This window comes from Silurus aristotelis, assembly GCF_946808225.1.
Source record: "Silurus aristotelis genome assembly, chromosome: 4".
Lineage (NCBI taxonomy): Eukaryota > Metazoa > Chordata > Actinopteri > Siluriformes > Siluridae > Silurus > Silurus aristotelis.
In genome coordinates, this window is record NC_139577.1 from 26,075,145 (window position 1) to 26,096,764 (window position 21,620).

The 21,620-nt window shown below is 38.4% G+C and overlaps 2 protein-coding genes across 2 annotated transcripts in view; one reads left to right on the forward strand and one right to left on the reverse strand.

Annotated features, from left to right (window-relative positions):
• phactr2 (phosphatase and actin regulator 2) overlaps positions 1-21,620 on the reverse strand; it is a 279,098-nt gene that overhangs the window by 108,073 nt on the left and 149,405 nt on the right. The gene's annotated exons all lie outside the window — the stretch shown is intronic.
• Positions 1-21,620, forward strand: part of pgbd5 (piggyBac transposable element derived 5) — a 42,893-nt gene that overhangs the window by 1,468 nt on the left and 19,805 nt on the right. The window contains exon 2 of the mRNA XM_083538555.1: positions 11,144-11,574. Coding sequence (XP_083394681.1) covers positions 11,144-11,574 — 431 coding nt within the window. The remainder of the gene's footprint in view (positions 1-11,143; positions 11,575-21,620) is intronic.

Consider the following 21,620-nt stretch of genomic DNA (forward strand, 5'->3'; position numbering starts at 1 on the left):
AGTGAAAGCAGCCAAATTCAGACAGAAAGTCAGTCACTGGCCATGATCCAGAAGTAAATACACTATACATCTCTTGAAATGCTGATTACAGGGTGACACATGTCAGTGGTAGTGAACACACAGGATGGCACAGAAGAAATATAAGTACTAGAATAAGCATTATGGTCTGCAACCTGTATTAATGTTCCTATGCTGCAAACATTTTGCATGGCAGGAAGTTAAGCCATCTGGTTTAATGCATGTGGTTTCAGAGTCTGTGCAAAATGCAAATGCATGGGTTTGACTGCTTCATATGAGTAAAAGTGCACTCTTTACCTGACATTGCGACAGAAGCTCTGATGGTGTTTAATAATCAGATCCATCCTTATTTATTAAGTGAAATAAGCAATCAAACCTCCTCAATTTCTAATCACATCACATATAGATGAGACAGGTGTAGGACAAATGCAGTTATTTTTTAAAGAAGGTAAAGTTAAAAATTGACAGCGGAGATGAGTATGCAGATGAAATGGATAGAAATGCAGCAGAGTGGGCAGACAGCTCTGACTCATTATCCTTAAAGCTTAAAATTAGCGTTGTCTCTGTAAGAAAGCATGCCATCGCATTACACAAGACACACGACAAAAGTGAGGTTATGAGAGTGCACCTATCTTATATACCAATCAAAGGCATGCTCATTGTAAGATAAAAAGAGAATATTTGCCAATGCGTTGTTTAATTTCCATGCAGGAATAGATAAAGCCCAACTTTAATGGTTATTTAATAATGAAAAAAAAGTATAGTGATATTATTCTTACTGACTTCTTTATTGGAAACTCCCATACACCTGCACATTTATGCAGTTATCTAATCAACCAATCATGTGGCTGCAGCACAGTGGTGCAAATAAAAACAAAAAATAGGTCAAGAACTTGTCCAATGCAGTTATAATCTTAGAAAAAGATCAGTGTCTTTTCCACCTTATCTTAAAATGTTCAGTTTCGATAAGCCAGTTACTATTATAGCCTCAGATTATTGTGCTTGGCTGGCAGGAATGGAACCCAGTGTGGTCTTCTGCTGTTGTAGGCCGTCCATCTCAAGGTTTGCTGTTCATGCTGAGATGCTGGGACTGGAATGGACCTGAAAGCAGGTCCTGAAATACTCAAAAACCCATTCCAGAAAGTCACTGTTCACACTAAGTCACACAAAGTTCACACTTTTCTGCAGTCTGAAGACACAATAACTAAAACCTGTCATCTGTGTCTACCTGATTATATGAACTGCATGGATTGCACTGCTGCAGCATTATTGGCTGTTTGGCTCACTGCATGAATGTGCAGTCATATAGGTGTTCCTAATAAAGTGGACTGCAATTTTGTTTTCTATGTTCTATTTAATGCATTCTGTTGTAAGATGATGTGTATAGATGCTTACATGTTGCATTTGGCAGAACCTTTTGTCCAGCATGACTCATGTCTGGGCCGTACTACAAGAATTACAATTTCTAGTCAACGTTAGACATTTTTTTGTCCGTATGCATCCTACAAGATTTGGCCAGAATAAAACACCACACAGTTTATGTTTACAAACCACTGACCACTAGTCCCAACTCCTGATACCTGGGATCACCATCAGTCCTTCATAAAATATGTGACCCCTACACTTTAGCATTTTGATCTGATCGTGGTCAGTGTGGTGGTTCTGAGTTTCCTGGAAACCTGGAAACACTGGACATGAAGTCAAAATATCTCAGGATAGAATGGCATTTGACATTGAGGAGCATCTTTGCATAGACATTCAACCCTCTGGAATCATTTTGGGAGGGTGGAAGGGAACCAGCATGTATGGAAGAGAAAAATAAAAGCTTTGTATAGACAATATTCCCAAACTCAGCAGTAGCTGTAAGTTATTCTCAAGTGAGTGAAGCTCCAAGAATAAGTAGAGCGTCATAATGAGCCAGTCAGGTTTAGAGAGCCGAGTCATTCAGGATCAGGTAGCAGGAGTAACACGTGTAGCGCAACAGAGTGAGAGTGAGAGTTTGTGTGTGAGAGAGAGAGAGAGAGAGAGAGAGAGAGAGAGAGAGAGAGAGAAAAACAACACATTAGTAGAAACACACTTGTCCTTATAGTGGCATAAAAGAGTGTACATTGTCAGAGTGCAAGTAACATGTGCAGCCCTCTGTAAATATTGAGCATGTTTAATATTTTGAATGTCTGACCACAACTGAATTGGAAGTGGATGAAAGAGTGGGCTTTTCTTAGTAGATAATCATAATCAGTAAAAAATAGGCAAACATTTGGACACTCTTTTTGATCTGTTTCAAAATCCATCCAGATTCCCTCAAGTATGGCTGAGGCATTACTTGGCTGCCTAATCGGAAAAACAAATGCTTCTGTTGGGGCAAATTGGCAGCAGTCTAAAGATAGCAACAAGCAACAGCACCACCAGCAACAGGAGTTATTGATGACTGCTTTCCTCCACCAGAAAAAAACAAAAAATGATATAGTAATATATAAATAATAATCATTATTAACAATAAAAGTCAAATGAAAATATCTTCACCTTTTTTAAACCCCAAAGTTTAGAAGTGTGTGCAAATTGATTTCTTTTAATCTGTCCACAGTACAGCGGTTTCTCTGTGGAAGCGGCAAACGTCCCTAAATGTCTTTACACCCGTCAGTGTGAAAGACAGATGACAATGAAAAAGAAAGCGAGGAGCAAAGCTAATGAATGGAAACACTTAAACACCAACCTATTACACAGTAGATGAAAGAGCAACCACTTAGCTGGGACCCAGTGCTATAATAGGAACTGGCATCATAATCATGAGTGTGTAAATATTAATCAGGCCAGTATGAGAAAATAGATGGGTTATTACGGACATGTTTGGGTAATAAGTATTGAACCTGTACTCTGACTGTAACAGAGCACATAAATCAATGTCAATTAGCTCTTTACACACTAATGTGTCCACGTTATCGGTCTTTTATTTGTACCGCATCGTAATGCATAACGTTAAAGAGTTCCTTTTTTACTCTGAGCTTCTGTTAGCTGCACTTTAGTGTAGGATGGCACAGCAAGAGATAATGCATGTATAAGTATATAAGTATGTAATAGGTCATTATAATAGTATGTGAGATAATATATATACGCCCCTTTTGCTGTTCTCATTTCTTCTAGGAAGATGTTCTACCAGATAATGGAGTGTGCTTGTGGAGATTTGTGTTCATTCAGCCACAAGGGCATCAGTAAAGTTATTTAGTGAGGTACTATAGCATGAGGAGTTCTGAGGTGCAGTCAGCGTTCCAATTTATCCTAAAGGTGTTCAGTAGGGTTAAGGTCAGGGGGCTAGCGCAGGCCACTCAAGATTTTCTACTCCAATCCATGTAAACCTTATCTTCATAGAGCTCACTTTTTGTACAAGTGCATTGTAATGCTGGAACAGGTTTGGGTCTCTAATTCTACTATATCCAAAGACATCCTATACAACTGTGTACCTCCAACTTTGTGCTCACAGTTTGGGGAAGAGCCACATATGGCTGTGAAGGTCAGGTGCCCAAAAACACTTGTCTGTAAAGTGTATCATATATAATGTCACATGTATCGATATTAAGCTTTTTAACATCATGCACATGTTGTTGTTGCGGCTCTTGTTAGCATACATAATTCTGTGGTCATATCATTGAAATTATTCCACAGTAATACTAAACTGTATATTTGTAATCTATTAATTCTACAAATATAATAAAATTGATATAAAATTGAATAAAATTCAGTTTCACAATATAAAACCTTTCTCAAAGCTAGTTAGGTTCCTAGCTATATTAGCTAGCTCTTGTTTTTAATTACATAATATAATAGATAGCCAAGCATTAGCTAGCTTGCAACAGCTTGGTTTTTATTGCATAATACAATACGATATTTTGTTTGGTTTCAATTATTGATATTATAATAACACAGCATTGGCTAGTTTGTTAGCATATGTGGCTAGCTGCTAAAGTGAAATAGCTACTCATAAAGTGGTGATATTACTTAAACAAAATATCCTGCTGGCTAAGGCTTAGCATTATGTTTGGGTAGCTGGCTTGCTTAGCTATAGTTACAAAGAGACAACATTTCTGATTTAGTTTTAAAGGTGCAATAAAAATTAAGCATTGTATTAAAATCCAATGTTTAATTTTGTTTTTTTGCATATATTAAGCAAATATGGTAAATTATCTAAAAAAAAATAAAACTGGGGGCTTTTTAGTCAGTTGTGTGTAATAAAGGATAGACAGTTCTATTTTGGCTAATAAAGGCCTATTTTCCTTAGAGGAATTTCTGTAAACAATCCCCTAATTTACCAAATGAATTAAAGTCACACAGCCGCATTTATCTATTTATTGGTATCATCATCTGCAAAATAGTTTATGCTGTGCATCCTGTAGTAGCATGGAGAAAAGCTTGTAAGGCACTGATACTAATACTGAAAAGACTGAAATAGGCAGTATTTTGCACTACCCTACTGTCTCAAGTGACATTTTTATCGAGCTGTGTTGTAATTACAGCTGGACTATCATTAAGTGCGATGTTCTCCATGTTTCACTGACATCTTTCTAAAAGCAAGCAGAACATGTTTGGTATATTGAATGTCACTTACGTGACACCTCTTGTGTGAACACAGGGTAAGATTTACACTACACAGCCAAAGTTTTGTGTGCTTGTTGAAAAACCTCTTCCAGGTTTCTACTTTTAGTATAATAAACTAAAATTTTTTAAGAAGGCTTTCCACAATATTTTTTAAGCAGGCTTTGGGGATGTCAGATCACAAAAGACATTAATTGTGCTAAAGTACAGCATTTTACTGGAATATCTTCTTTACAATAAATGGTTCTGGTTCTAGTATGGATGCCTGCATTCTTGACTCATTGGAGCTTATTTATGTACCTAATGGAACATCCAGACAGGAATGCATTATAATAATGCAGCCTAGAGGTAACAAAAGCACATAATTGTTTTGGCTTTGTGTAATGACATCGTATTTCACATCTTAGCAATATTTCTGAAATAAAAGAAGTCTATCCTTGTAATAAAATCTTTATGAGCTGGAGTCAATAATCACACCAAGGGTTTTTACTGCATACTTATTTTACTGTATTCAGAAAGCAATATTTCCTCTAGATTTTGGAGAAGGCTTAGGGATTCAGCTACAAACGAATCAGTGAGTCAAGCACTAATATTTTCTGTAGACACCTGGGTTGCAGTCAACTTTACAGTTAATTCCAAAGGTTTTCAGTGTGGTTAAAATCATGATTCAAGTTCTTCCATTACATATTTGTCAAAGCATGCCTTTATAGAGATCATCTTGTGTACAGGGGCACTGGCATGCATACTACAGAACACAATGACATTCTATACAGTTCCGTGTTTCTGACAAGCCCACGTGTGGATGTGATGGTCAGTTGTCCATAAACTTTTGGTTATATAGTGTATTACGTTATAAGAAAAATGAAAGCATGTCAGACCAGTGTTAAATTATATATGCATTCTACTAAATTGTATTTATCTTCGTATTATGATGAACATTTTGATTGATTTATTCATTTATTTTTTACTTTGAGCTGAAAGGCAGGGCCTAATTTCAAGATTTAGCCTTCAGCCCTACATACCTACAGGCCCAGTTTTTCAATTTTTTGAAGATAAAGCACATAAACCTGAGCTGATTTAACCCACCTGGACTGATCCATGCCTCTACCACTCATGAGTTCGATCACACACTGACCCTGCAGCTGTGGCTTTAGATAAATGGTGTATGCTTCCACAGAACTGCCACTAAACGTCTGCTAGTTACTGTGAAGAGAAAATTGGCCATCTGCTGCTCGTTTTTTAGGGGCTTTGCTTCCAGCTGACAAGTGGCACCATGCCTTCACCCTACAATACCATGCTGTCAATGCCCTTAGCACTCTCTCATGATTGTTATCTCATCACGCTGTCCTCAGTGGAAGCCTTGTGTCAGATCAGATGTTATTTTTACCATCTGTACAGTGAGTATTTAAAGTCTATTCACATTCATGTCGTCCTCTCCACTCTCGTGTAAGACTGAGTTTTTATGTTTTTATGCATATGCAGGGCTCTGTGTTGGAAAAACTCTGTATATTGAGGCATTTTAAAGCACAGAAGGTCGTCATGCTGACCGAACCAGAGCTTTCACTGAGTTTTGGAGTAACCATAATGCAGTGCCGTTCTGTGCAGATCCAGGAACACAGCCAACTACAGCAGGGCTTCAAAAACCATCATCATGGGGTCAGAGAGTGACACAGAGTAGAAGCAACATTAGCATATATTAGGTAACGAGCCCACAAGTATGAATAATCATGCAAATTGCATGTTTTATAAACAAAGTGTCATTGTGTCAGATCGTCAGTAAGGTAAGGTAAATAATGAGTTAAAATTAAAAAATGTCTAAATAGGGAACTTTTGGCAGAATGCAAAAAAAAAATATTATAATTCCACATAATAGTGAACATTACAGATTCCAGGGGGGGTTGCCATTTATGAAAAAACCTGGCAGTGTTACCTCTTAGAGTATATTTCTTAAGCTTGAGGAAAAATGCTGTGTTTTTTAGTCATTTTGAGTGAGAAGGTGGGACAGTGGACTTCCACTGTAGGAGATGACGACGTCCGGCCAGCAAGGATGTAAAACTAATAACTTACATTTGCATGGAGTTTAACTGAGATGCCTCATCTGGGGAATACCAAAAACGTGACTCAAGTGACAATGGAAGTTAGAGCATCTGTTACCTCAACATCTGGGTAAATTTGAGACAGTCTTTACTTGGGGAAGAAATTCACCCTGTAATTTACCTTAAACTGAATAAGTGAGTGCTAAACACATGAGACATTACATAAACCACTCACAACACTATCCCACCACTTGTCCTTGAGTTGAAATCCAAGCTCCCCCTCCCAATTAAATTATTATTAGATTAACTGACAGTTCTAAATAAGCAAAAATGGGTGTTTCTGGCTGAGAAAATCTCCTACAGTAGTTTTTAAAGTGTATTTCAACAAGCTGTTTAAAGTGAAAAGAAGATCTCTTGAACTAAATGAAACTCTATAAACTGTACGTTGGTCCTTATTAGGCTTGTGTGCTTGCTTGTGCTATGTCTGTTTTATAGCTACAAAGATACAAGTCCCGGTAGAATATTAGCTGTCATGTTAGGTTAAGGCTTTAATAAAGTGTGTGTTGTATGCTCAAACATGGAGCAGCAGGCGAGTAGCACTGTAGTCATGTGAGATTATTTTATTTCAACATCAGTCATAGACAGTAGCAATATCAAGAGTGTATTTTTCCTATTAGATTATATATAAGCTTATAAATAATTTTAGGCAGAAAATGAAATGCACACCCCTTGAAGACTGCATAAGGCCACTGCTGATTATTCAGTTATTTATAAATCTTAATCTACATTTCTAATTCTTTGTTGTTGATTTAGGCATTGTAGGTAGTTCACATGCAGATTATTTAACCATCAAGTCAGATTTATGATGTCTATAAAATCCTCTGCTTATTAATACATTTTCATTCTTGCAAATTGAAATAAAAAAAAAAAATCAAACATTTCAACAACACGCTGCACAGAGAATTAAATTATTAAGATCAATGAGATCATTAAAATATAATTATATTCAATTAGACAGGATTTGTCACAAAGGAATGATAAAAAAAAATGCATTATTGATATATTGTTGAATTATAAAATAATAAAGTTATAAGAAATAAACCATAATGTAAATGATCTTATGTGTCTTGACCCCTTTTATAACATGTTTATTTTGCACATGGGATCAGGTTGATGCAGTACTAAAATCAAATGACAATTTAAAAGCCTGTGGTGATGCACACTATTTGGAGAGCTGACACTGTGGCCATTTAGAAGCATGTGCACACTTTATGCTGAAGGTAAATGCTGGCCCTGCATTAGATCATTAGTTAATATAAGTAAAGCATGGCAGGTTTGTTTTCTGGTATTCTCAGAAGCCTGAACTTCTGTCTGTCTATTAGTTAGAGCTAGATGTTCTTATATGAAAGAATAAGATAAAAGGAGAAGAAGCTGAATGAGGATGTTTTGATGAATTTACTGTGGGATGTCTGCACCTGACTTGCTTAGCATCATTAGCTTATAAAGACTTATGAAGGCAGAATAGACTTTTAAACTGTTATTCATTAAAGCTGCATGGAGATAAATTGCGAAACACAAGTTTCACAACACCTTTCTTATTAATGAATGTACTGTAAAAATGCATTATTGGCTGTTAAATAAGCAGAATTGGTGTCAAGTATAGTAAGGTATAGAAGGTAAGGTACTATAAGTAAAACAGTAAATACTGCAAATTATGTTGATTACTACAACATTAGACTAAAATGTATGTAATGTTGTTTAATGTCAGCATGTACAACAAACAATATTTTAGTATAAAGTTTAAGTGCCACAAGAGAAAGGCATGTGTTCTATCATCCAAAGTTCATCAGTTTGAATCAAGGTGACATCACAGCTATTTGTGGTTGGGAGTGTAATTCATCCCTCTCAATCACAGTGACACTAGTGTCCCTTTTATAAATTGTGAAAGGGGTTGGATAGCAAACTTCTCTGTTATCTGGCGATGCAACGTGAATACCCATTTAAAAAAAATTGGATGGATTCACTTATTGGAGGAAACATCTGACAGATAATCTTTTCCCAGATGGTAGATGTTATATGCTAGTGGAGATTTAACTGGTGGGCTGGAATTGGCCAAGATTCAAATGGGGAAAAATCTTGGGGAAAGATTAATGTGACAATGTTTCCTTTGTTAACTTCTCAACTTCTTAAGTTTCTGGCAGCAAGGAACATGGCATGACATAAAGAAAATAAAAAAAAAAAATAGACAAATATGGAGGCTATATTGTTTATAGAGAAAGTATTTAGAGGTGTATACTATAGAAAGACTAAGGCATGGTTTATAGGATTCAAGTGTGTGTGCAGATGAGGCAGCATCACATCAGGAGTTGTACGCATATACACCTGCGTATGTACTAGAAGGATAAATGGAGGATACAAGTTATGTTTATCTTTACATTTTTGTTTGTTGATTGTTGTCCTTACCAGCACACCCAGAAGAGGGGATTCTTAATAAACTCTTCCAACTGGAAGGCCTGCCTAGTTCCTGCACCTTTTCCCATGGGTGAGCAACTATAATAAGGGGAGGTGTTAGCTCAGTGGTTAAGGTTCTGGGATACTAATCAGAAGTTTGGGGGCTCAAGCCGCAGTATTGCCAAGTTGCCATTCTTGAGGCACTTGAGCAAGCAATATTGCTGACCCTGCACTCTGACCCTAGCTTCCAACATCGCTGGTATACGTGAAGAAATAACAATTTCCATGTTGCATCAAGTATTCTAAATATGTGATAAGGCTGCAGGTGTAGGAATAGCATCTAAACTAGAGACATAATCCTGAGTATAGTAGTTGGAACTATGAATAGTTTGCTACAAATTTTGGAATGGACATGCTTGTTTTGGAGATTTCTGGGATGATTGGTTCTTTCTGTTAAAGGTTGCTAGCCAGCTGGTGCATTGCAAAAGTATCACATTTTAACATCTTAACTCTATTAAGAAGGTGGTAGACTAGTGTACTTCACTTGCATGGCTTCAACATCAGCTTTCTCTTATGAAGACAGAGGTTATCAAAGCCCTGTAGAATAAACTACACAAAGCCAATTTATTCTAGTCTCTTGAGGCTGGAAGAGTCCCGACCCCAAGGGCACCATCAGCTGCAATGTGTTAGTCCTGTCATGTGCAGCAGCTGTTCACCTCCCATATTATACAATGACATAACCATTGAAATCAGTAATGAGCACAGAATAATGGAGGGTAAAATAACATGAACAGTAAAAGAAAAAATGTTTTTGTACATTTGGTAAAACTGCCCCAAGTGTGTGTTTTTTTTCTCTAGCAGAGCAAAGCATCTGAGGAAGGAAAGTGTGGGAAAGGAACTACCTCAGTGCTTCTCAGGATTCACTTAAGAGTTTAGATCTGCCAGAAGGGCTTGAAGTGAGTCATAGTACACACAGATGACGTTATTCATGAAAGCATCCGGATCTGAGAGCTTGTGACAATGATTCCAGAGTGATGTTCAGTCACTGTGTTAGATTTAGTAAATCTTCTGTTGTTTTCAGATGGAAAGTACAAAATTTTATGAAGCACTTTTATAAACTGTATGCTAATGTTTATTCATTTAAAATGGTTTTCAGCCATATTATATAAACAAACTCATTATATGGATAAAATTAATACATCAAATGTGTAAAAACGTAGATTAAAAAAAACCAGCCTCTATGATTGAGTAGCAGGTAAATTGTGCATTGTACTGTAAATGAATTGTTTTTTTTAACAACTTAAAAAACATTTTATTGATAGAATAATCAGGATCCAGAATCCATCAATGAACCATACTCACTACTCTTGTTCCTTTATAACTTTTTGTAGTTTTTGTTTATGTACTTACTTACTTACTTTCTTTCTGGCCTTTCATGAAGCAGTTTTACCATCGTGGTTAAGGAGTGGTGAAGAAGATTTTAACCAAACCTGTGAAAAATGTAAACACTGAGTCAATACAAGAATACAAATATCACAAGCTCAAAAACACTGACCATACCTTACGACTTAAGTTATGTGTCCTTAAGTCAAACTATCTGGCCTTTATTTGTTTTGTTAGATTAAACCAAATCCAACAGTTAAAATAATAATCTTACTGTTTGTATTTATCTATCAACCACTGTTAGTATTAGTATTAGTATTTTCTCTATTTTTTATTTGCTTAATATATATTCATAATGACAATGATGATAATAATAATAATAATAATACATTTCTATGCCAATAGAATTTTAACTACCTCAGTTGTTTACTACCTGTTTCATACAAACTTACTACTGGTGTCTTTCTTTCCATCATGGAATCAGTTACATACAAATTAAATAAAAATTTTTTTTAAAATAAGAGAAGCAACCCTCCTCAAACTAAAACTAAACATGTTGGATGGGGTTGAAGGTTACACATGAAGGACTGTACTTACTGCACTAAACACTGTGCTATGTTATTAATGACATAATACACTGACTAATTTGTGTTCATTTCCAACGTCAGGTCCCACACAGAAAATGCCGGCCACTGCCACAGCCATGGATTTCTTCCAGCTCTTTGTACCTGACAACGTAATTCAGAACATGGTGACTCAGACCAACATGTATGCTAAGAAGTACCAGGAACGCTTTGGCAGTGATGAAGGCTGGACCAATGTGACGCCGGCTGAGATGAAAGCCTTCTTGGGATTTGTGATCTCCACCAGTGTGCACCGCTGTGAGTCCGTGCTGAGCATCTGGAGCAGCGGCTTTTTCAGCAACCGCAGCATAGCCCTCAAAATGAGCCAGGCACGCTTCGAGAAGATCCTTAAATACTTCCATATCGTGGCCTTCCGTTCAAGCCAAGGTGGCAACCAGGGTCTTTACAAGATCCAGCCCTTCCTGGATTCACTGCAGCAGAGCTTCGGGTGTGCCTTCCGGCCCTCACAAACACAGGTAGAGACATACATTTTTATTGCACATTAAATTTACTATGCAGTATTTATTTCCACTAAAGTGTTTTAATATCACATTGTTAAATGTAATTATTTAATTAAATATTTACAGTTGCATTTTATGTTATTTTATACAATCTAAGATATTGTGATACTTTACTGGAAATATCGTTTAGAGCTACATATATTATATACCTACATATACCTATATATATATACCTATATATACCTATATATATATATATATATATACAGTGAGGAAAATAAGTATTTGAACACCCTGCTACTTTGCAAGTTCTCCCACTTAGAAATCATGAAGGGGTCTGAAATTGTCATCGTAGGTGCATGTCCACTGTGAGAGACATAATCTAAAAAAAAAAATCCAGAAATCACAATGTATGATTTTTTAACTATTTATTTGTATGATACAGCTGCAAATAAGTATTTGAACACCTGAGAAAGTCAATGTTAATATTTGGTACAGTAGGCTTTGTTTGCAATTACAGAGGTCAAACGTTTCCTGTAGTTTTTCAACTGGTTTGCACACACTGCAGGGGGGATTTTGGCCCACTCCTCCACACAGATCTTCTCTAGATCAGTCAGGTTTATGGCCTGTCGCTGAGAAACACGGAGTTTGAGCTTCCTCCAAAGATTCTCTATTGGGTTTAGGTCTGGAGACTGGCTAGGCCACGCCAGAACCTTGATATGCTTCTTACAGAGCCACTCCTTGGTTATCCTGGCTGTGTGCTTCGGGTCATTGTCATGTTGGAAGACCCAGCCTCGACCCATCTTCAATGCTCTAACTGAGGGAAGGAGGTTGTTCCCCAAAATCTCGCAATACATGGCCCCGGTCATCCTCTCCTTAATACAGTGCAGTCACCCTGTCCCATGTGCAGAAAAACACCCCCAAAGCATGATGCTACCACCCCCATGCTTCACAGTAGGGATGGTGTTCTTGGGATGGTACTCATCATTCTTCTTCCTCCAAACACGTTTAGTGGAATTATGACCCAAAAGTTCTATTTTGGTCTCATCTGACCACATGACTTTCTCCCATGACTCCTCTGGATCATCCAAATGGTCATTGGCAAACTTAAGACGTGCCTGGACATGTGCTGGTTTAAGCAGGGGAACCTTCCGTGCCATGCATGATTTCAAACCATGATGTCTTAGTGTATTACCAACAGTAACCTTGGAAACGGTGGTCCGAGCTCTTTTCAGGTAATTGACCAGCTCCTCTCGTGTAGTTCTGGGCTGATTTCTCACCTTCCTTAGGATCATTGAGACCCCAGGAGGTGAGATCTTGCATGGAGCCCCAGTCCGAGGGAGATTGACAGTCATGTTTAGCTTCTTCCATTTTCTAATGATTGCTCCAACAGTGGACCTTTTTTCACCAAGCTGCTTGGCAATTTCCCCGTAGCCCTTTCCAGCCTTGTGGAGGTGTACAATTTTGTCTCTAGTGTCTTTGGACAGCTCTTTGGTCTTGGCCATGTTGGTAGTTGGATTCTTACTGATTGTATGGGGTGGACAGGTGTCTTTATGCAGCTAACGACCTCAAACAGGTGCATCTAATTTAGGATAATAAATGTAGTGGAGGTGAACATTTTAAAGGCAGACTAACAGGTCTTTGAGGGTCAGAATTCTAGCTGATAGACAGGTGTTCAAATACTTATTTGCAGCTGTATCATACAAATAAATAGTTAAAAAAACATACATTGTGTTTTCTGGATTTTTCTTTTTAGATTATGTCTCTCACAGTGGACATGCACCTACGATGACAATTTCAGACCCCTCCATGATTTCTAAGTGGGAGAACTTGCAAAATAGCATAGTGTTCAAATACTTATTTTCCTCACTGTATATATATATATATATATATATATATATATATATATATATATATATATATATATATATATATATATACACACACACACAGATGGTCCCCGAGTTATGATGGTTCGACACGATTTTTTTAAATTACGAGGATGATGACGATACGACGAAAATAGTAAAAATTCAAAAATGTTGGCGCTGGCAGCAGTGTATGATTTACAGTACAGTTGGATACGCAGCTATGATGAGCATATCTCTTGCCCTGTGAGATGTCCCACTTACGCTAGCGGTCGAGGGAGTAAGGTTGTCTCAGTGTTTATTTTATTTTGTTCCAAACAGTTTCAAACAGAAATTTTAGTGATAAAAGCATGTTTTTCAAGCACCCAAGAATGTCTCCTGCTTGTAGTGAAGCAGAAAATGAAAATTATATATCAGCATTAAGCAGGAAAGACTGTCACAGTCATAGTACGATCTTCGATCATTTTTGACTTACAATGGGGTAGTCGTATGATACAGCTGCAAATAAGTATTTGAACACCTGTCTATCAGCTAGAATTCTGACCCTCAAAGACCTGTTAGTCTGCCTTTAAAATGTCCACCTCCACTACATTTATTATCCTAAATTAGATGCACCTGTTTGAGGTCGTTAACTGCATAAAGACACCTGTCCACCCCATACAATCAGTAAGAATCCAACTACTAACATGGCCAAGACCAAAGAGCTGTCCAAAGACACTAGAGACAAAATTGTACACCTCCACAAGGCTGGAAAGGGCTACGGGGAAATTGCCAAGCAGCTTGGTGAAAAAAGGTCCACTGTTGGAGCAATCATTAGAAAATGGAAGACGATAAAAAAGACTGTCAATCTCCCTCGGACGGTGGTCCCAGCTCTTTTCAGGTCATTGACCAGCTCCTCCCATGTAGTTCTGGGAGGAGCTGGTCAATGACCTGAAAAGAGCTGGGACCACCGTTTCCAAGGTTACTGTTGGTAATACACTAAGACGTCATGGTTTGAAATCATGCATGGCACGGAAGGTTCCCCTGCTTAAACCAGCACATGTCCAGGCATATCTTAAGTTTGCCAATGACCATTTGGATGATCCAGAGGAGTCATGGGAGAAAGTCATGTGGTCAGATGAGACCAAAATAGAACTTTTGGGTCATAATTCCACTAAACGTGTTTGGAGGAAGAAGAATGATGAGTACCATCCTAAGAACACCATCCCTACTGTGAAGCATGGGGGTGGTAGCATCATGCTTTGGGGTGTTTTTCTGCACATGGGACAGGGCGACTGCACTGTATTAAGGAGAGGATGACCGGGGCCATGTATTGCGAGATTTTGGGGAACAACCTCCTTCCCTCAGTTAGAGCATTGATGATGGGTCGAGGCTGGGTCTTCCAACATGACAATGACCTGAAGCACACAGCCAGGATAACCAAGGAGTGGCTCTGTGAGAAGCATATCAAGGTTCTGGCATGGCCTAGCCAGTCTCCAGACCTAAACCCAATAGAGAATCTTTGGAGAGAGCTCAAACTCCGTGTTTCTTAGTAACAGGCCAGAAACCTGACTGATGAGAAGATCTGTGTGGAGGAGTGGGCCAAAATCCCTCCTGCAGTGTGTGCAAACCAGGTGAAAAACTACAGGAAACGTTTGACCTCTGTAATTGCAAACAAAGGCTACTGTACCAAATATTAACATTGACTTTCTCAGGTTTTCAAATACTTATTTGCAGCTGTATCATACAAATAAATAGTTAAAAAATCATATATTGTGTTTTCTGGATTTTTTTTTATAGATTATGTCTCTCACAGTGGACATGCACCTACGATGACAATTACAGACCCCTCCATGATTTCTAAGTGGGAGAACTTGCAAAATAGCAGGGTGTTCAAATACTTATTTTCCTCACTGTATATATATATATATATATATATATATATATATATATATATATATATATATATATATATATATATATATATATATATAGTATAAATCTGACTGTTCACCACACACTTTGTCTTATGTTCGTTGTCCTCCATGCATGGTTGCTGTATTTGTTTATGCTCCTAGTCGTTATGCTAAGGTTATTTCTTCATTGATTCTTTTTGTTTTGTTTTGTTTTGTTTGGTATTTTCTATGTTTGCACATGATCTGCACTTATATGTGCTTTTTAATTATTTGTTATTACATGATCTTCTTATTCTTTTGGCTCCTCCCTTCAGGGGTCACCACAGCAGATCATCCCTCTTCACACTACTCTGTCCTTTACATCTGCCTCTCTTAAACCAATTACCTGGTCTTCTCTCACCACATCCATTAACCTCCTCCTTAATCTTCCTCTTTTCCTCCTTCCTGGCGTCTCCATCCGATATACCCAATGTTTCTCCTCTGCACATGACCAAATCATCTTAATTTAGCCTCCCTCTCCTTGTCTCCAAAACGTCCTACCTCCCATTAATAAACTCGTTTCTAATCCTGTCAATCCTCACTCCCAATAAAAATCTCAACATCTTCAGCTCTGCTACCTCCAGCTCCACCTCCTGTTTTTTAGTCAATGCCACTGTCTCTAAATGATACAACATCGCAGGTCTCACCACAGTCCTACAAACTTTCCCTTTCAATCCTGTAGATATCCTTCTATCACAAATCACTCCTGCCACTCTTCTCCACCCTGCCTGCACTCTTTTCTTCACTTCTCTAACACACTCTCCATTACTTTGCACAGTTGACCCCAGGTACTTAAACTCATCCACCTTCTCCACCTTTCTCCCTGCAACTGCACCACTCCATTGCCCTCCCTCTCATTCATACACATGTACTCTGTCTTACTCCTACTGACTTTCATTTCCCTTCTATCCAGTACGTACCTCCACCTCTCCAGGCTCTTCTCAACCTGCTTCCTACTCTCACCACAAATCACAATATCAACCGCAAACATCCCTAGTCCATGGAGACTCCTGTCTGACCTCGTCCGTCAACTTGTCCATTACCATTGCAAATAGGAAAGGGCTCAGAGCCGATTCTTGATGCAGTCCCAGTCTTTCGTTCCTACTGCACACTTCACTGCTGTCCCGCTGTCCTCATGCATGTCCTGCACCACCCTCACATACTTCTCTGCCACACCTAGAGTAGCTTCCACTACTCTTTCCCATAGCACACTCATTCTTCATTGCTTAGGCATCCTCTCACCTTCCAAAATTTTGTTGAATAATCTGGTTAAAAATTTCACTGCCATCTCTCCTAAACATCTCCTGAACAATGCTTCACCGGTATGCAGTGTTGGGCAATAACGTGTTACTAGTAACGCGTTACTGTAACGCAGTTCCTTTTGACAGTAACTAATACTGTAACGCATTACTTTTTAAATAAAGTAACTCCATTACCGTTACCGTATGGTGCGTTGTCTGTTACTTTTTTAAATGAATAAATTTGGGCTGAAGTGTAGCCTACAGTCTAACCTGTTTACAGCAGCAACGCATTGTAGGATTGGTGGATGAGAACCACTGTAAACACTGTTAAGAAGACGCACTGTGGGCGTGTTTCCGTTTATTCAGGTCTGTGCGGCAGTAATGGGGAGTCAGGGTGAGATTCTCAAAGTGGAAATATGCTCATTATTTCACGTTAGTTGAGCCAAAGACAAAAAAATTTTAGTCAAATGTAAGCTGTGTCTTTCTGGTTCGAAGGTCGTATCTACTGCGCTAAACAGCAACTCCAATCTGTTGAAGCTCCTCCAGAAACTCCACGCCTCGACGAAGCTAGAAGCTAGAAGCTAACCCGGTGTTATGTTGTACATTGTTGATAGTTTTCATACTTAATCTGTAAAAGGAAAATTTTTAAGGGCTCAACACAACAGCTTTTATGATGCAGAAGCCACTTTAGTTTTTGATTCTAAATATATTATTTAGCTTGTTTTGTTATTTATTTCAGAAATCCTTGTGATATATTTAGTTTGTGCTGTTCTAAATTAAATATAATAGTGTTTAAAAATTACTTTGTGTTTAAGTCAGTTTTGTGTTTGTATAGACCATAACGCATAAAAGGGCATTAATGGGAACATTAAAGAACGTTCTTTAAAAAAGTAACTAAAAAGTAACATTTAACAGTAACGCATTACTTTTTGGTGTAAGTAATCAACAAAGTAATTTAGTTACTTTTTGAATGAAGTAACTAGTAACTGTAACTGGTTACTATTTCTTAGTAACTAGCACAACACTGCTGGTATGTCATTTGGTCCAACCGACTTTCTACTCTTCATCCTCTTAATCGCTGCTCTCACTTCCTCCTTACTAATCCTATCCACTTCCTGCTTCACCATTTCCACATAATCCAACCTTCTCTTTCTCTCATTTTCCTCATTCATCAGCTGATGAAAATACTCCCTCCATCTTCAACACATCCTTCCCATTCCCTGTGCCTCGACATACAGTATAAATCCTTTTCTCTTTCCTTAATGTTCAACTTCTCATACAGCACCTCATATGCCTTTTCCATAGCTTTCGCCCCTTCCTCATTTACCTTCTGCCGCATCTCCTTGTGCTCCTGCCTACTTTTCTCATCTCTCTGTTAATCCCAATTCTGTTTCACCAACCTCTTTCTCCGCATGCTCTCCTGCACTTCCTCATTCCACCACCACGTCTCTTCCTTTCTATTTCCAGATGTCACACCAAGTACTTTTCTAGCTGTCTCCCTAATCATTTTTGCAGTAGTTGCCCGAACATCCAGCACCTCCTCACCACCACCGAGCCTCTGTCTGACCTCTTCCCTCAACCTCACACTACACTCTTCCTTCTTAAATTTTCATCATATTCTTTTTTCAGTCTTCACTGTCCTCCTCATCTTTTTCATTTTCAAAGCCACCATCTACAGACCACCATCCGATGCTGTATAGCTACACTGTCCCCTGCCAACAACTTACAGTCTCCAGTCACTTTCAGGTTGCATCTCCTACATAAAACATAGTCCACCTGTGTGCACCTTCCTCCACTCTTATACGTCACCCTATGATCTATGATTCTTCTTAAAATATGTATTTACCACTGCCATTTCCATCCTTTTAGCAAAATACTACCACTATCTGCACTTCCACATTCCTCTCCTTAAAGCCATACCCATAACCTCCTCATCACCTCTGTTCCCTTCACCTACATGCCCGTTAAAGTCTGCCCCAATCACCAATCGTTCATTCCAAGATACACTTTCCACCACTTCACCTAACTCACTCCAGAATTTTTCCCTCTCCTTCATCTCACAATCCACTTGTGGCACTGATGACATTTATCATTATCCCTTCAACTTCCAGCTTCACATTCATCACCCTACCAGATACTCTCTTCACCTCCACTACACTCTTACTGTACTCTTCCTTCAGGATCACACCTACACCATTTCTCTTTCCATTCATCCAACAGTTTAAACCCCCTCCAATGTTCCTGGACTTACTCCTTTTTTTTTTTTACTCTCCAAACACAACACATCTAACTTTCTCCTCTACATCATATCAGCTACCGCTCCTTTTATCAGTTATAGTACCAACATTTAAAGCGCCCACCTTAACCTCCACTCTCTTACACTTCTTTTCCTGCTGTCTCTGTAGACGTTTTTCTCCTCTCTTTCTCCTCCTTCGGCAAACAGTAGCCCAATTTCCACCGGTACCCTGTTGGCTAACGATACCTGTGGTGGTTGTTGGTAACCCGGTCCTCAACCGATCCGGTATGAAATGCTGGTTCGTAATCCGCATATTTGATTTGGCACATGTTTTACGCTGGATGCCCTTCCTAAAGCAACCCTCCCCATTTATCCGGGCTTGGGACCGGCACAAAGAGTGCACTGGCTTGTGCAACCCTAATGGCTGGGTTTATTATTCATTATTACCTGATAATGACAGTTAATTTCTGTATGCAGTATGTACTACTTTTATCTAAAGAAAAAAATATAAGTTTTAGATATATCAACTTCACTTGGGATAAAAAAAGAAAAATTATTTGATTTCAGATGTGTGACGGGATTAAAATTCCTTTTTCTATCATTTAAATACTTTTAAAAGCTACATTTCTATGTCCGGATAGGAAAACCTAGAGTAGGTGGACTGATCTAGCTGGCCACTGTATCTACTGTTTAAAACCAAAGTCCAAAAAAGTGGTATGCCGAAGAATCTATAGAAAGCTTAAGAAAAATAATTTTATATTATGTGAAAGCAAATAAATAGGCTGGTTTTTCACTCTGAAAACTCCATAGAAAATTAATTCAGCACCAGACATTAAGTCAAAGGACTGATCTACTTAGTGAAGAAAACAGCAGACAAATGCTCAAATAGATTTGTCCATAAAAGTCAGACAACCTAAATGTTGTCTTTCATCAAGCTTCAAACGTCTTTGTTATGTAAACCTTTAATGAGATTGATTTAGCTATCCAAGTTTATAATGAGTCACAGAACTGATAGTAGCCAGTTTCACACATTCCCAAGGGACCCCAACAAACTTCCACCAAATCTTGGCTGTATTAAATTGTCAGAATCTAGGACAGGCTAGGCGGCTGAGTATTTCTCTGCCAGCAGGAAATGGGTTGGGGATTTAAGGCGAAACTTTGGCCCTCCAGCTGTAATTAGAAGCACTGCAGACGTGCCACCTGTCAGGCTCTTTCCTCCTTCACTCATGTAAATCTCCCAGTGGGGTAGAGGCCATGGGTAGAGTCACACTGTCAGTTCTACTAAATTTTAGGGCATGTTCATGACGATGATTTCTGGTGCTGATTTAGCTCCTCGTAATGGATTCTGTAGGTGATGTCTGTGGAGACCGCCATCCCATTTAAACCTGACGGGGATCACTGAAATAACCACTTATAATAATTAATGCTAGGAGCTATCATTATCAGAAGCACATACTTTTGCATGTCTGCATATATCTTACCAGCCACAGGACACAGCAGCCAGTCCAGGCATTGTGTGAGGGATTTGGTGAACCTTTCCAAAATTTTTTTTACATTTTTCACACAGCATGGCATCATCTGGCAACACAATGTGAGGTCGGCTTCTCACAGTGGGTAAGAAAGAGAGTTTGACAGAAAGAGCTAGAGACAACAGAGAAAGGAATTTTCCTCAGGTCCCATGCACATTGCAGGGAAGATGATTCACTTGTCAGAGATGATTTTGCACCTAAGCGAGGATTATATTTGTTTGAAGGTTTGAAGCATTTTCAAATACATTACTATAATTATTCATGCATGTAGAATCAGTACATACTGTATACATAATTCTGGCATGTCCAGTTTAGGATCCATACCAGAGTATATTAACCCCCACATCCCAGTTTTAAGATTAGCCATGGGCTAGTTATAAGAGAACTCCTTAGCTATTTATAAAAAAAATAACTGTACAAAATAGAAAATACAAAAAAAGTGGCAAAGATTTGACGGAAACAGCCTAGAATGACGAGTTCAGTTTGAATAATTATACATTACATAGAGGTTAGATATCTGATACACCCACACTCATTCAACTGTATAAGAAAAGTTAACCATGCTAAAAGCTATAACCATGCAATATACTGACAATTAGTGTATTACTAAGTAACACTACTTACAAAAAGAAAATATTTGAATTGATACAAATTATATTATTGTTAAAAAAACAAATTGCAAGAATTATATTGTTCCATTTGATTTCATTAATTGAATGCCACAGGTTTTGTTTAAAAGTCTGATATTTGCAGCTATACAAGACCTATCCCTCCCTGGTGATCTAGTGGTTAGGATGCAGCGTTCTCAATGCTGTGGCCCGGGTTCGATCCCAGGTCACGGAACCAACCCCAGCCATTAGGGTTGCACAAGCCTTAGAGTTGGTCCCAAGCCCGGATAAATGGGGAGGGTTGCGTTAGGAAGGGCATCCAGCGTAAAAACATGTGCCAAATCAAACATGCGGATGATCCGCTGTGGCGACCCTTAATGGAAGAAGCCGAAAAAAAGTTTATGCAAGACCTATCCCATTATTTTAAATAGGGGGAAATATTTATATGCCAGAAATTAATCAAAAAGAAGACTGTTTAAAAAACTTTGATTAGTAGGAGGGAGAGGCTGAGTGAGAGTGTTAAACATTCGAGGGAGGCGTGACTGGTGGCTCTCTGATCTTAACACACAAAATACAATGTTTTTCAGGTTTTCCCCACAAATGTCCATTACACCTGCACATTATCCATCACGAATAACGCAGAAG